Consider the following 14,914-nt stretch of genomic DNA (forward strand, 5'->3'; position numbering starts at 1 on the left):
ACTTCCATGACTGTATGCTGGACGTGGTACATTGGCTGAGAAACAACTCTCTGCAAATTAATGCAGATACAACAGAGATCTTATGTATTGGAGGTGGGAGGGTGCTATACTCTCTCCCTGCAGACTTTTGACCTATTCCTGCTGACCCTCCTCAGGTACCGTCCAAGACGGTTAGCAATTTGGGGATCTGTTTTAATGAGAAGTTGACCTTGGAAACACAAGTCAATAAGGCCGTTGGGAGCTGCTTCTCCCTTATTAGGGCGCTTAGAAAAATTCTACCCATGCTTCCTATTCAGACACACGCACTGGTAGTCAAGAGCGTCATTATGAGCAGACTGGATTACTGCAATGCTTTGCTGCTGGAATCCCCAAAGTACTTAATTGGGAGATTACAGAAAACTCAGAATGCTGAAGCAAAGCTGGCCTTGAAGAGACCCCGACAGTCCTCTGCTTTCCAGGCCCTGGTGGAGCTTCATTGGCTACCAGTTTTGCAGAGGATTCATATTAAATCCCTCTGTGTTGTGCTTAAAGCATTGCATGGCATGGGGCCCCTACCATTGCAGAACAAATTTAGTTGGTATGCTCCCACCCGCTGTCTTCGTTCTTCTTCAGTTAACTGGGTGAAGGTATCCCCGATTAAAAGAGCCAGACTGGCAGGGCGAGCCTTCAGTGTTGCTGCAGCAAGACTTTGGAACAGCATACCCAAAGAGCTGCGACAGACGAAATATCTACTGCCGTTGAAAAGGAAAATAAAGACATGGCTCTGCCATAGAGCGTAAGGCTAATCTCCTTCCCTGCTACAGGCCTCCCGTCTAACAGCGCCAGGATACCCACTGGGTCACAGTGCGCTATATAAGAAGTGGTTAAATTACATTACATTACAGGTAGGAAAAAACACCCAAATTCACTTTTCACTACTGTGAGGTCAACCCCTCAGATATTGGGAATTCCTTATTAGACTTATAAGCTGTAATTTCTGGTTGAGAATGGGTGGTTCTGTCATGTTTCATATCATTGTTATGGCAATGATAAATCCTCTTTACTGGCAATGTTAAATTTATCATCACTATTTTAGAAATGCCACAAAGATGATATTTCTCTGATTTTAGCTCTGTGTGCCTGCAGCTGTCTCCAATACAGGTCTGGGGTAGGTGTCAGTTGGACGTTGTGGATTCCCTATAGACAGCCACAAAGAGAGGAAGGTTAGGTGTGACTGAGTGGCCATCCACATCCTAATAGGTCATTCTGAGCAGAATGGGAGGGGAGAGTTGACACTTACATCTGAAAGGACTTTGGCCTGCCCCTACACAAAGGGCTGCATACACCCCTGTAGTGAGCCTGGAGCCAGAGCTTGGAGGGAGGACCTCTGTGCACTTCAAAGCTCCTCTCTGAAGTCGCCTCCACTTCAAAGGCACAACTGGGTATAAGTACTGGGTCCCTGCCCCCACCAACTCAGACACTAATGAACCTATGAAGAAACTCTGCCAGATGATAGGACTGCTGTTCTTCTACAAGGACTGCCATTCTCCTAGACTGCTGATCTGGAAGAACTGATTTTCTGATGTGCTTTGCTTCCCTGCTGTCTGCTACCATATGCCCACTAAGAAACAACTGGACTACCTTACATGAACCCAGAGTGATCTCCAAGGGCATGCTGGCTTGCCTCCTGTTTTTAAGACGCAGGGATATCAAAGTCTTACCCTCTGCTCCTGTGCCTGGTCCATTGACAGGGGATACAAGTGCTTGCTTCAGTAGAACTGACACATTCTCTGCTGCATGAGCAGGATCAACGGATTGCCACTGTTGGGGGAACAGAACCAGTGCATCACACTTTTAAACCACTGGATCACCACCACTGTAGAGAGATGATCCACCCATCCCCTCGACTGTGTAGAGAAGCCTGGCACATCAGCTACAGAACCGACGCATCTTGGAGTTGTTGCTTTGCCTCAAAATTGGCACATCGCTATTGTTGCGTGGAGAAATCAATGCAACACCTTGACTGTGGGATCGATACAGATGCATTACTTTTCTGCTCCCTACATCTTGCTGTTACCACCTGGATCAAGGTACTTTTGTTCAGCAGGCCTGTGTGGCTCCTGTCCCTGACCTATGCTCCATTATGGTCAGCCTGAACTCTTGACTTTGTCCCGGTCCAGCTGACCAGATAGCTCCCATAGGTGCTTATTGCTTGTAAGTGCTACTTTTACTTTGAATCATTAAAAATTAATATCTCAACTTCCATGTATTGTATTTTTTTTATTTGGGTTTAGTTTATTTATAAAATTGTCATGCATTTTGCTATACTGTGTGGAGTCTTTTTGTGGTGTTTTCGCTGTGTTAGAAATTTTACACAAATACTTTACAGATTACCTTTTAAATTAAACCTGACTGCTCTGTGCCGAGCTACCAGAGAGTGAGCACAGTTTAATATATGATGTGTATCTGACTTACCCTGACTAGGAATGTAGTTCTTTATTGGGCAGAGTGCATACCTCTACCAACTAAAAACCCAATTTCAAACAACGCTCCTTATAAATCCTCTGCCATCTTTTTGGGCCCATAAACCATGCCCTTGCTTTTCCGGGCTTAACAAATAATTTATATGTTCAGTACATATTCTGACACCCATAAATCTATTGAAGAAATGGTAAAAACTATCCCTGCCATTTGGTCTGCTATTTGCCAAAAGTTGAAATTCACAATTTAAATTATTATTTTGGACTTCTGTTCGTACTCACCAGTTTCAGTTTAACTGTCATCATCTATTGTGAAAGTCGGAAATTAGTTATGAATGAAGGACATAGCACTCAAATAAAGGCAGAAAATCAATTAGCAATTATATTTTTTGTCTCATTTAGATGTTCATACCACAAAATATCAGTATATCATTTGGCTGTTTTTTTCATGACAAGTGTTTTCAAATATCTTTTTAGGTAGCGTACCCTGTAGAACAGTCAGACTGGGTTGTATACAAAATCTGCAAAACTCTGGTTGCTTTTAATTTGATGAAGTGATTTGTTTGATGTTTGCAAACAATGAGCATGTACAGATGCATATGTGTTTGGTTCTCATAGGATCGATTATGATCTAAAATTAGTCTCACTCAAATATTACCCCACAGGTTATTGGATGGATGTAGTCTAATTGGCTTCCTGTTTCTGGTAGGCACATAGACAAACTCCTTAGTCCCAGGAGGTCTAGAAACCCTATTTCACTGAGGTCTTCAGTAAAAATCTTGATAACCTATCACATGTGACATTTAGCTCTGCTAAGACTCCGCCCATATCGAGGTTTGTTGATGTGTTTTCTTTCCAGCCTTGAATGATTTTGAGGCCATGTAGCAAGGAATTAACTGAAGCTCCGGCTATTCCACTTCATTAGTTCTCTAAGAGGATGTCCTATTGCGTTTACAGGCACATGCTGACCATCTATATGCCAATCTGTTTTCTTTTAGGTACTCTTTTCAAGATGAAGAAGACATGTTCATGGTGGTAGATCTACTGCTTGGGGGTGATTTACGTTATCACTTACAACAGAACGTACATTTTAATGAAGAATCAGTGAAGCTGTACATTTGTGAACTAGCACTTGCATTAGACTATTTACAAAGATGTCATATAATACACAGGTAAGCTAAAGTCCTTTATTTGTAGTCTGCATGCTCTTTCAGGTTTTTGCATGTAAACCTATAGTAAATGATTTGATAAATGTCTCGAATTATGTATTCTTTACTAATGGTTTTTTCCTTTAATTTCTCATCCCATGTCTTTAAATCCAAGTGTTCACGATATGTAGCATTCTGCCTCTACTTAGAAAACGGGTCCGTCGTAGTTGTAGTCATCAAAAATAATTCATAGGTATTCACTCTCATGCATGTTGAATGATGCACAGCTGTACAAAAGAAACACTGTGAATAAAGATCTCTAATCCACAACATTTCCACTCTGTTAAAGTTTATGAATTACCTCTCAGCAAAGCTTAATAAGCTCCCTTCATGTTCGTAACTCAGAAACTCCATTTTGAAGGTTTTAACTTCTCACTTGTAACACCATTCATTGTGTTGGGGGGCACTTTGGTCGGGACAAAAAACAGGAATTGTAATATCCTAATTGAGATTGTTACCAACTCATAATTGGGAAAACGCAATTTCTAATGTTAGAAAACTTACAAACTTCAGAGAAAGGGTGCCTAATGGGTCACACCTAGACCTACCTCATTAATATTAATGAGGATCCCAAATTTAGGAGCGGTCTGGCGGCAGTCACTGAGTGGATGACCGCCAACTGTCTCCACCTTAACGCCAATAAATCTGAGGTGTTGCTGGTGGGGAGAGATACTGAGTTATGGAGAGAGCAATGGTGACCGAATACCATTGGGAATGCACCCACCCCTAAGTCGGTGGTGAAAAATCTAGGGGTGTGGATGGACTCGACCCTCAGCTTCCAGGACCATACTAAAAAAGTGGCAGGCACATGCTTTGGCTTACTGCAGAGACTGAAACCGCTGTTGGGGTATTTCAACCCGTCCACCTGACAAATGATTGTCCAAACGGCTATCTTGTCAAGGCTGAACTATGCCAGCTCGCTCTACCTGGAGGCAAATAAGGCAGAGGTAATGCATTTGCAAAAGTTCTAAAATGTGGCAGCCAGAGCCTTACTTGGGCTCCCTAGAAGCTGCCCGACAACTGGTGCCATTCGACGGTTACATTGGCTGCCTATGGCCAAGCGTATTGAATTCAAGGCCCTTTGCTTGGCCTTTAAAATTCTGAAGTTCTCTTCCCCGGGTATTCTGGCCAATCTGTTGGTGCCTTATACCCCCACTCGCCATCTGCGCTCCATGAGACAATGCCTGGTTCTCGTCCTTCGGGTGAAACGTTTACGTGCCGGGGGACAGTCCTTCCGCAGTTTAGCGGCTAAACTCTGGAACTCCCTTCCCATTCAGATCCGCAGTCTGGAAAACTATCTGGCATTTCGGAAGGCAATCAAAACCTATCTCTTCCCTCTGGTTTAGGTTCTAGCTTATATGTCTTGCTGCAGTCAGCGCCGGGACGCCTCCTTGCTGAGGCAGCTGTGCTCTATACAAGTTGGATTAACATAACGTAACATAACAAATGAATGAGGTAGGTCGCAATTTGTGTCTCATTAGGAATTGCAGCCATCACAGGGATGATTGGTTGCTGAGGTGAGCAAACTGCTATGTTTGTGATTGCTTTTTAATAACACAATCTTTTTTTTTTAACGCTGCCCATTTTCCATAAAGGAAAACAGAATGCATTTCAAAATAAAATGAACATTTTACATTTCCTTTTTAGGTCTCGCCTACGTAGCGCTCATGCGCTACAAAGGCAAAAAGACCTTTTGGGATCGCCATGGCTTTTCAGCCAAACACGTGCACGTGTTCCATGGCCTTCAATGGCAACGCGTGCACGTGTGGCTATTCACTCTCGGAGCGCGCGGTGCCATCTGGTCGCAATTATCGCTCCTGCAAGTGTATCCCTCCCTCCCCCTGCTGCACCGCGAGCGCTTGCTGTTTACCTTCACCTGCGCTGATCGGATAGGCTGCTGCTGACACCGGTGGGGCCTGGGCTCTTCTGTTTACCCCGTATGGAGCGATCTCGCGCAAGGTGGGAAGGGTTCCCGCTTCCGGGCTGAGGTGACCCCGGGCCGGAGACGAACGCCGTGGTCGACATGCTGGCCAAGATTCCGGGGCGGCTTAGGAGGCTGTCCCCTGAGGGGATGTAAAGTGTTGTGTTCTTGGGTGCCAATATCTTATTTCTCTGGAAAGGTTAGGATAGTAAATAAGGCGCTAAGTGCTGGACTTGATTTTGGCCCATAGGTACTGATGTGGTATGGTGTCTGATTTCTGTGGTCTCTTGGTTCCAGGCATAGTTCTGTTTCTAAGCAGAATCCCTGCAACATGGCATGACCAGTGTTTGGTCTGGTACTTATTTACAGGTCTCCTGAGTAGTGATGGTGTGTGTCAACAATTGGAGATGACCGTTGTGTTTGTGGTTAATCCTCCACAGTTTTTAGGAAGTACCTTTTACTGTTGGCTTTTCAAGCTTAAAAGTTTCAAATGATCACACCCTTTTTTTGTGTTGCACTGTATTTTCATCACTGTTTTACATGTGGCTGTACCACAACCTATTGTTCCTAAAAATTGCAGACCTGCAGTCCATGCACATGTAACCAACATTGACTTACTAAACAGGGTGGTGCTTTTAGCTTTGGAGTAGAAGCGGATCATGCCTACCGCTTTGAAATATTTTATCCTAGGTTCGATTTTCCAGCTGTGGATGGATATTCAAATTCAAAAAGAACAATTGATGGACAGAATGTAGAACAATGTCATATATTCACCCCAGTACAGAGAGCTGGACCTAAATCCATATCTTCCCAATGCCATTCCAGTTTGAACCCAGCCATATGCAAATCAGTCTTGACCCTGCACCCAATGGGAACAGTCCAGCCCAAACAGCCTGGCCAGGTCCTCTATGGACTGGAAACAAACATCCTAGGACCGGTTTGGGGGTTTCACCCCTCATCTGCCAGAATAGCTTGACTCCAGTGGCATGGATAGCACAGGACCCACGTCTGGGTGTACCGGTCCCACTCGGGGTGACAAATACAAAAAAATAATTGATGGACAGGATGCAGAACAATGTCATACATTCACCCCAGTACAGAGAGCTGGGCCTATAGCTTTGTCTGAACTGGGGTGGCAAAGTGAGCTAAAGAACAATGATGGATTCCACCCAGATCTGTGACTGGGGTTGAGTGTCTGAAAAGTTTCAGCACTCCGTCCATCATCTCCTTGTGTTTGCTTTGTTTGCCCTAAGTTTTGCAGGATATGCCCAGACGTGGGTCCCTTGCTCACTTTGCCACTGGATTCAAGCTAGTCGGGCTGTTGAGGGGCGTTACCCCGAAACCGGTTCCAGGATGCTTGTTTCAAGTTCAGGGAAGACAAGGCTTGGCAGTTCGGGCTGGATGTTCCCATGAGGCACAGGGTCAAGGCTGATTTGCATATAGCTGTGTCTGAACTGGGGTGGCGAAGTGAACTAAAGAACAATGATGGATTTAATGCAGATCTGTGAGTGGGTGTGAGTGTCTGAAACGTTTCAGCGCTCCGTCCATCATCTCCTTGTATTTGCTTTGTTCACCCTAAGTTGGCGGGGTATGCCCAGATGTGGTTCCCTTGCTCACTTTGCCACTAGATTCAAGCTAGCCTGGCTGATGAGGGGTGTCGCCCAAAAACCGGTTCCAGGATGCTTGTTTCCAGTCCAGGGAAGACAAGGCTTGGCAGTTCGGGCTGGATGTTCCCATGAGGCACAGGGTCAAGGCTGATTTGCATATAGCTGTGTCTGAAGTGGGCTGGCAAAGGGAGCTAAAGAACGATGATGGATTCAACCCAGATCTGTAACTGTGTATGAGTGTCTGAAAAGTTTAAGCGCTCCATCCATCATCTCCTTGTGTTTGCTTTGTTCACCCTAAGTTGGCAGGGAATGCCGAGACGTTGGTCTCTTGCTCACTTTGCCACTGGATTCAAGTTAGCTTGGCTGATGAGGGGTGTAACCCCGAAGCTGGTTCCAGGATGCTTGTTTCCGGTCCAGGGAAGACAAGGCTTGGCAGTTCGGGCTGGAGTGTTCCCATGAGGCACATGGTCAAGACTGATTTGCATATAGCTGTGTCTGAACTGGGATTGCGAAGTGAGCTAAAGAACAATGATGGATTCAACCCAGATCTGTGACTGGAGCTGAGTGTCTGAAAAGTTTCAGTGCTCCAGCGATCATCTCCTAGTGTTTGCTTTAATGAATATTCAAACACATTTCAAACATATACTACCCCTGCACCATCAGCACAATGCGGAGCATATGCACTCATGGAAATACCAATGTCTTACTGAGGACACCATACTTGGTTCTTTGGTGCCCTCCCATGCATAGCTACACCAGTATGCATGGGTCCCCCCTGTAATGATGGAGTGACATGGATAGATGCCTTATCCAAATATGGCAGCTTAACCTTTTGCAAACACCAACATTTTACGAAGCTTTGGTTGTCTTATAAAGATGGGTGGCTCAATTTGTTTTGCGCACCTGGCCAGCATAGCCAGTAAGGGTTGGCCTGCCTGGGCAAGACTAGTTGCCTTCAGTTCCTACAATAAGTCCTGTAAGTGTTCATTCAGTTATGGACAAAATACCCACTTTGGAGCACCTAAAAAGTAGTCCAACTTGAAGCTGTGTTTTCCCTTATAGGACCGCAAGGCAAGCGCAGAATACCCCATGGAATGGTTCCCGCTATTGGAGACTGTAATTCATGTGGGATAGTGTTCGTAGCTGTCTATACAATCAGAGACGGCACTCCCACAATATTCGTCTTACGAGACATTTAAAAAAAAAATACAGAATATACATTGGGCAGCTGCTTGGGGATGAAGCAAATGGGAAATGTTCCTGTACTGCCAGCAATTATTCTGTCACACATTAGAGGTGAAGTGGCTTCTCTGTCTATACGCCAGCGACTCACAATGATTGCAGTAGCCAACCGTGAACCTAAGTTGCCTATAATTATTGCTAATATACATACATCCTTAGGATGCATTAATTTTGGGAACCGGACCTACTAATGCTCCTCTTGGTAAGCCTAGTAGTGACAAGGAAACCAATCCCTCCTATGAGTCTGTTGAAAAACCAAGGGATAAATCTAAACAATGACAAAAATGAAAACCTTACAGAGTTTCTCCACCCTCGAAGTCCTCTAAAAGGTGGTATGATTTATATGATTGCACTAAAATCAAGACTACAGACTGGTATCAGTTTCCTGATACATGTTCTCCTCATTCCTTTCAGGAATCTTCTAACAAGTAGTATGACAGAGGAGGGCAATCTGAACGCAGACAAGAAGAGTACCTGAAACCGAAAAGAGAGACACAACAATGAGGACAAACCTCTTCAATATAAAGCCCCTTTATAGGAAAAAAAGTGGCGGCTATCCATTCTAAATATGCCACAGACACTGAGAACCCTTCTCCTGAACAGGAATTGGGCAGTTATTCTTCTAAACATTAGCACAGCAGCACAGCAGAATTCACCAAAGTGCGCCAAATTCTCCAGGAGTTTCTGGTAGGGAAAACAACTAATACTTTTATTACAGTTGATACAGTTGAAATCCCCTACATACTCATGACCCCTTCAGATAGATTATATGATCAAGACATTCAAATTGAGGGTGACATACAGCCAAGCATGAAAGCAATATTCTTTAAAATGTAACTTTTCTACTCGCGTAAAAAGATTGGCCCCCACAGTTTGTACAAACATCCCCACAATGTGAGGACAAATACTCCCTTCTTTTTTGGCTCTTGTCCCTGACCAAGTTAAACAAGCTTACATGGCAGAATGGGCTCTTGCACTAGCCCCTGCATTATATCACAATCATGTTGGCTGGGATAAGGACCCTCCTTATGTCATTCCTTTACGGTCCAGCCCACAAGTGCAACCATAATATCCTATTAAATGGGATGCTAAAGCATTGGAGAACCAGGGAGTAAATGAACCCTGCGTCTCTCAAATGAATAATCCACTTTTTCATGTTTGAAACTGGATCCTTCCTATCAAATTGTCTTAGGGTACAGATACTTAAATAGTAATACACGCACACATTTGGCCAGAGTGGATCGCATAATTCTGGGATTTTCTGAACATGTCTTGAAATTCAATTTTTCAGTCTAAAATTATTTTTCTCAGTTTCCTATTTCTCTGGTACAAATTATCAAAAGAAGGCAAAACCCTAGTGCACATTTCTTAGAAAAATGTTCCTCTTGCAGCCACAGACTACCTTAAAAAAGCTTCCATCACTTTTGGGTGGCCTTACATTTTTGTAGAACGTACATACCAGACTATGCAAAATGGATTTAACTGTTGTAAGATTTAATTTGTCCTGATAAGAAATATTGGACTGATGAACACTCTTCTCTTCTCAGTCAATTACAAACAGACATGCTTTAGTTTAAAAACTTATATACGCCTATTAACACCACCAACTTAGTGATCTGGATAATTGGGGGTTCCAGTGGTTACACATATGTTTTGGTTAATGAAGACAAAACAGTGCCAATTGCATATAAAATGCTCAAGTGAGTTTTGCAAACATTGAAAAAAGTATGACTGCTTTTCAGACTGCTGTCTTAAAAACGGTCATTGGCTCAGGGGAAATGCATTGTTGTGGTATCTCCTATTCCAAAGCTAACGTACCAAATGCAAAAACCTTACATCCAAGATGGATACAGTGGGCCACTTCCTTGACAGCCACTGATGCAGATTATGTTTTGACCTACTTACCGAACAGGAACACCTCCACTATGAACAAGAATACTCAGCGTCTAGTGAAATTTTGCCTCTAGATTGGTATAATTTTCATAATCTGTACTAATGGTTCTTCCCAGCCTGCAATTTCTACTAAGTACATATACTCAGCAGTATGTGCTGCTGTGAAGGGTTTCATGAAAGATGGTGTATTTCAGGCCCAAAACATATATATAGGAACTTTGACTGTACCCTTAAACTAGCTGAATTGAAAGCATTGGTTCTAGCATTACTGAATACGGATACTGAATTCTGCACATTTATAGTGTGTGATTCATATTACTGTGTCCAGACCTTTAATGACAATTTACCTTATTGCTGCTTGAATGGATTCACTGATTCTAAAGGAAAGGCTATCAAGCATAAATTGCTTTTTGGAAAGGTGGTGGATTTAAAGGATGCTTTACCACATACTCATGTTATTCATGCAGCAGTTCAAACAGTTTTATGGCTGCGATTACTCATTCACATATGGGAATAGATGAAGACACAATGGCTATGGTCACTGCGTCGGCTAGTGGTGGGCCCTTGCCTAAGGACTATTCAGCAAAATACTCCTATCTATTGAGTCTTCGAAATATCCCCTTAGCCTGCATTCCTGGGTGGGTGATCAAGTGATACCAAACCGGGACAGCAGGTTAGAGTTAATAATATCTGCTCATGAAGGATTAGCGTTTGCTGATTCTGGTCTGGTGGCTACAGTTTCTTTACTACTGAAATGGTAATTGTGGCAGGGTCTTTATAAACAGACAAAAAATGTTATCCTTAGTTCTGACAATTGTCAACAAATAAAATGCTCTACCAATCCTTGCCTACCGCACACACCTCTATTAATTTCCCACAAGCCATTACAATGTGTCCATTTATATCCCTGCTGACCACTTCATTTGGATGGTGCCTTTAAATGCATTTTAGTGGCTGTTGATTCCTGCCCTCTGTTTTTATGGATGTGACCACAACAAACAGCTGAATCTTGAACTGTTATGAAAGATTTGTAACTCTTTCTCTCCACATGTGCAGCAGCAGCAGCATTCCACTCGGCCCAGGGCCCAGCCTTTGCCTCTAAGGCGTATATGGATAATATGGGCACTCTGGGCATTGCTATGCATTACTCTACCCCCTTTCATCCTGAGGAAAATTTGAAAGTAGAACAGAAGAGCAGTGACTGAAAGCAGTTGCTAACAGCTAGAGTATTAGGTTTAGGTCGTAGTTGGATCTAATACCTGTATGGAGTGCAGAGAGCCTTAAATATTCTGCCAAGCCAGTCTTTGGGTGACTGGACCCATATGAAGTTTTCTTTGGCATCCGGATGTATGCTGTAGCTCTAGATAACTCTGACACAGTGGCTTGAGATGCTTCCTTTGACATAAGCATGGGAACAAAATCCGTTCCGCTCGCGGATTTTGCGGATTTTCGGTAAATTCGCAATCCGCGAACTCCTGCGAATTTACCGAAAATCCGCAAATCCGCGAGCGGCGGATCCGGGGGGCAAAAGTTCAAGCCTTCAAGCTTGAAGTTGTTGCAAGCTGCCAGCGCCATCCTAAAATAGTTACTAAGTTAGCTTCAACAGGAAGCACTAATAGATAAAATAAAGCAGGTGCTTCCTGATGAAGCTAATTTAGTAACTATTTTAGGATGGCGCTGGCAGCTTGCCGGCGCCATCCTAAAATAGTTACAGGATGATGGACAGCTCACTCAAGGGACCCCTGCGCACATCGGTGCGATTGCATAGTAACACACACATGGTCGCTGGAACTAGTTGAAGCTCAATTCAGTGACGCATTCATCAGCCCAAACACAATCGTGAGCATTGAGGAGGCTGGGCTGGTGTGCTTCCTTCCCAAATCTAGCGTCGGAAATCAGCTGTGATGCTGGATAGAGGCCTTTGCATCCTTAACTTTCACAAGCGCAATCCCCGTGCTGTTCCTGTGACCAGGAGCTTCTTTCTCTTCATCTGCTGCTCCGATCTTTCTCTGACCTTTTATACACACAAGAGGCATGTGAACTCGCATGGAAGCCCCGCCCACACACTCGTGGTGTGCACAGTCTTCCCGCCATTTACCCACTATGATGTACAGCTCACTCAAGGGACCCCTGCGCCCTTCGGCACAATTGCATAGTAACACACACATGGTCGCTGGAACTAGTTGAAGCTCAATTCAGTGACGCATTCATCAGCCCAAAAACAATCGTGAGCGTCGTCGAGGCTGGGCAGGTGTGCCTTCTTCTCAAATCTACCGTCGAAAATCAGCTGTGATGCTGGATAGAGGCCTTTGTATCCTTGACTTTCACGAGCGCAATACTCGTGCTGTTCCTGTGACCAGGAGCTTCTTTCTCTCCATCTGCTGCTCTGATCGGTCTCTGACCATTTATACACACAAGAGGCACTTGAACTCGCACAGAAGACCCCCCCCCTGAGTGGGGCAGAGGGCAGAAGACCACAGAAACGAGTTGGGCAGAAACGAATGGGGCAGAGGGCAGAAGACCACAAAAACGAGTTGGGCAGAGGGCAGAAGAGCACAAAAATGAGTGAGAGAGGGCAGAAACGAGTGGTACAGAGGGCAGAAGGGCATAAAAAACGAGAGGGTGGCAGTGATGAACCAGAGGGCGCATCACGGTCTCGCCCAAAAAAAAACCCGCGAACACGCAAAGCGCCCCGTGAACATGCCAAAACGCCCCACGAACACGCAAAGCGCCCCGCGAACACGAAAAATATAAAAATACGCAAATTCGTACAAATTCGCGAATTTTGCGGATCGCGAATTCGCAAATCCGCAAATTCACGAATCGCGAATTCGCAAAAAATTCGCCCATGCTTACTTTGACATCAATGAATGTTTCACTGTCTTACAGGAATTATAAGACTTCTAAGGTGAGCACTCCAATGTGAATTCTAAGCACTCTGCGCTGACAAATTGAAAGAGCAACCAGGCACCTCTGTCTGGATTCCAAAAATTGGGGATCTAGTCTGAGAGATGATTGCAGATAAAAAAGAGTTTCAATCAATCAATCAGGTTTAATAAAGTGCAGCTAATCACCTGGTAGTGTTTCCATGTGCTTGCAGTTCCCAAAGGCTTGTTTGAACCGCCATATCTTAAAGGCCATTCAGAATTCCTGAAGTGAGATGATGGGCAGGTGGTGCGTGGGGAGGCATTCCAGGTCTTTGCTGCGATGTTGGGGAAGGAGTGTCCTCCACTTCTGCTTCAATAGATGCGGGGAGTATGGGCAAGTGAAAGGGAGGCGGATTGTATTCTTTTGAAAAATTGGTGGAAGTTCAGGTGGTGGTTAACATATGCGGGTCCTTGGTTGTGTAGAGCCTTCTGTGCATGGTTCATCAGCTTGAGTTGGCATACCTCCTGTTCGAGGAACCAGTGGAGTTGCTTGGCGTGATGTGGGTTTATCGAGGAGTCTGGCTGCGGTGTTCTGTATGGTCTGAAGTCTTTGTAGGAAGTGTGCTTCAATTCCTACATATGGGGAACATTAGGGAAAGTGGTGGATAGCGAAGAAACAAAACTTACTATTCACACTCAAACAGTTAAAAAAGATATATATTACAATTTTTTTAAATTATAAAAATACATAAACAATATTACAAAAATCTAAAATCAAATATTTGAAACATAGAACAAGAACACATATTACAATATTAATTACATATAACAAAATCTGCAAATATTATACATAATAAAATAAATTCATAAAAATAATTCTTTTAAACTAGAAAATATTTACAAACAAACAAATTAATAATTAAAACCATATGTTTTTATTTTATTTCTTATCCCATACCAACACACCAATAACAAAATACTTCAACATGTTTAATTAAATGTATTTCCATAATTAACATGATTAATAATCAATAAAATAATATTAATAAAAAAAGAAAATTATAAATATTGACTACGCACACTTTAACACTACAATATCCACAACACACACCTAAATTAAACCATAAAATAATTAAACTCAATTAAAACTTATTTTTAGAAAGGATGGAGTCAGCGTAAGCCTGTGTTCACGGCCGCCACCACAGCCACCGGACCTCGAGGGATCGGCTACCTGCCCTGCGCATGCATCAGTGATGCAGGGATCACAGGCGCAGAGAACTTCGAAACAGCGGAGGACACAGCGGGTCTTGCTCGGAGTTGCCGGGTCATCTGGGACACTTATCGAGGCAGTGGAGAGGTGCTTGGGGAAGGAGGATTGCCTGGCGGACTGGCCGGTGTTTTTGACAGCTTGTTTGGAGATTGTATTATTACACGCGGTTTGCGTGCATTGCGGACTTTGGAGACGGACGCCCCGCGAACGCTTGAGCAAGCAGGCAGGGAGGCGCTGCTAATCTTGTTTGCTCCCCCTCGCGCGCTGTCTAAAGCCCTGTGGCAGAGGGCTGAGGGCTTCGCGCTGAGCGCTGATTGCTTTGTGCTTTTAACTTCACCTGATTCGCGCTGCTGACTGCTAGCAGCTTCATTCTTTTGCCTACCGCCGTCCCGCTGATTACAAGCGGGGAACGGCGACTTGTATTTTTAAGACTCACCACGCCCACCC

The 14,914-nt window shown here is 44.0% G+C and overlaps 1 protein-coding gene across 1 annotated transcript in view; it reads left to right on the plus strand.

Annotated features, from left to right (window-relative positions):
* STK32B (serine/threonine kinase 32B) overlaps positions 1–14,914 on the plus strand; it is a 1,644,519-nt gene that overhangs the window by 579,466 nt on the left and 1,050,139 nt on the right. Inside the window, exon 4 of the mRNA XM_078678995.1 lies at positions 3,458–3,631. Within this exon, the coding sequence (XP_078535121.1) occupies positions 3,458–3,631 (174 nt within the window). The remainder of the gene's footprint in view (positions 1–3,457; positions 3,632–14,914) is intronic.

The sequence above is a fragment of the Lissotriton helveticus genome, chromosome 2_2 (assembly GCF_964261635.1).
Source record: "Lissotriton helveticus chromosome 2_2, aLisHel1.1, whole genome shotgun sequence".
NCBI classification, from domain to species: domain Eukaryota; kingdom Metazoa; phylum Chordata; class Amphibia; order Caudata; family Salamandridae; genus Lissotriton; species Lissotriton helveticus.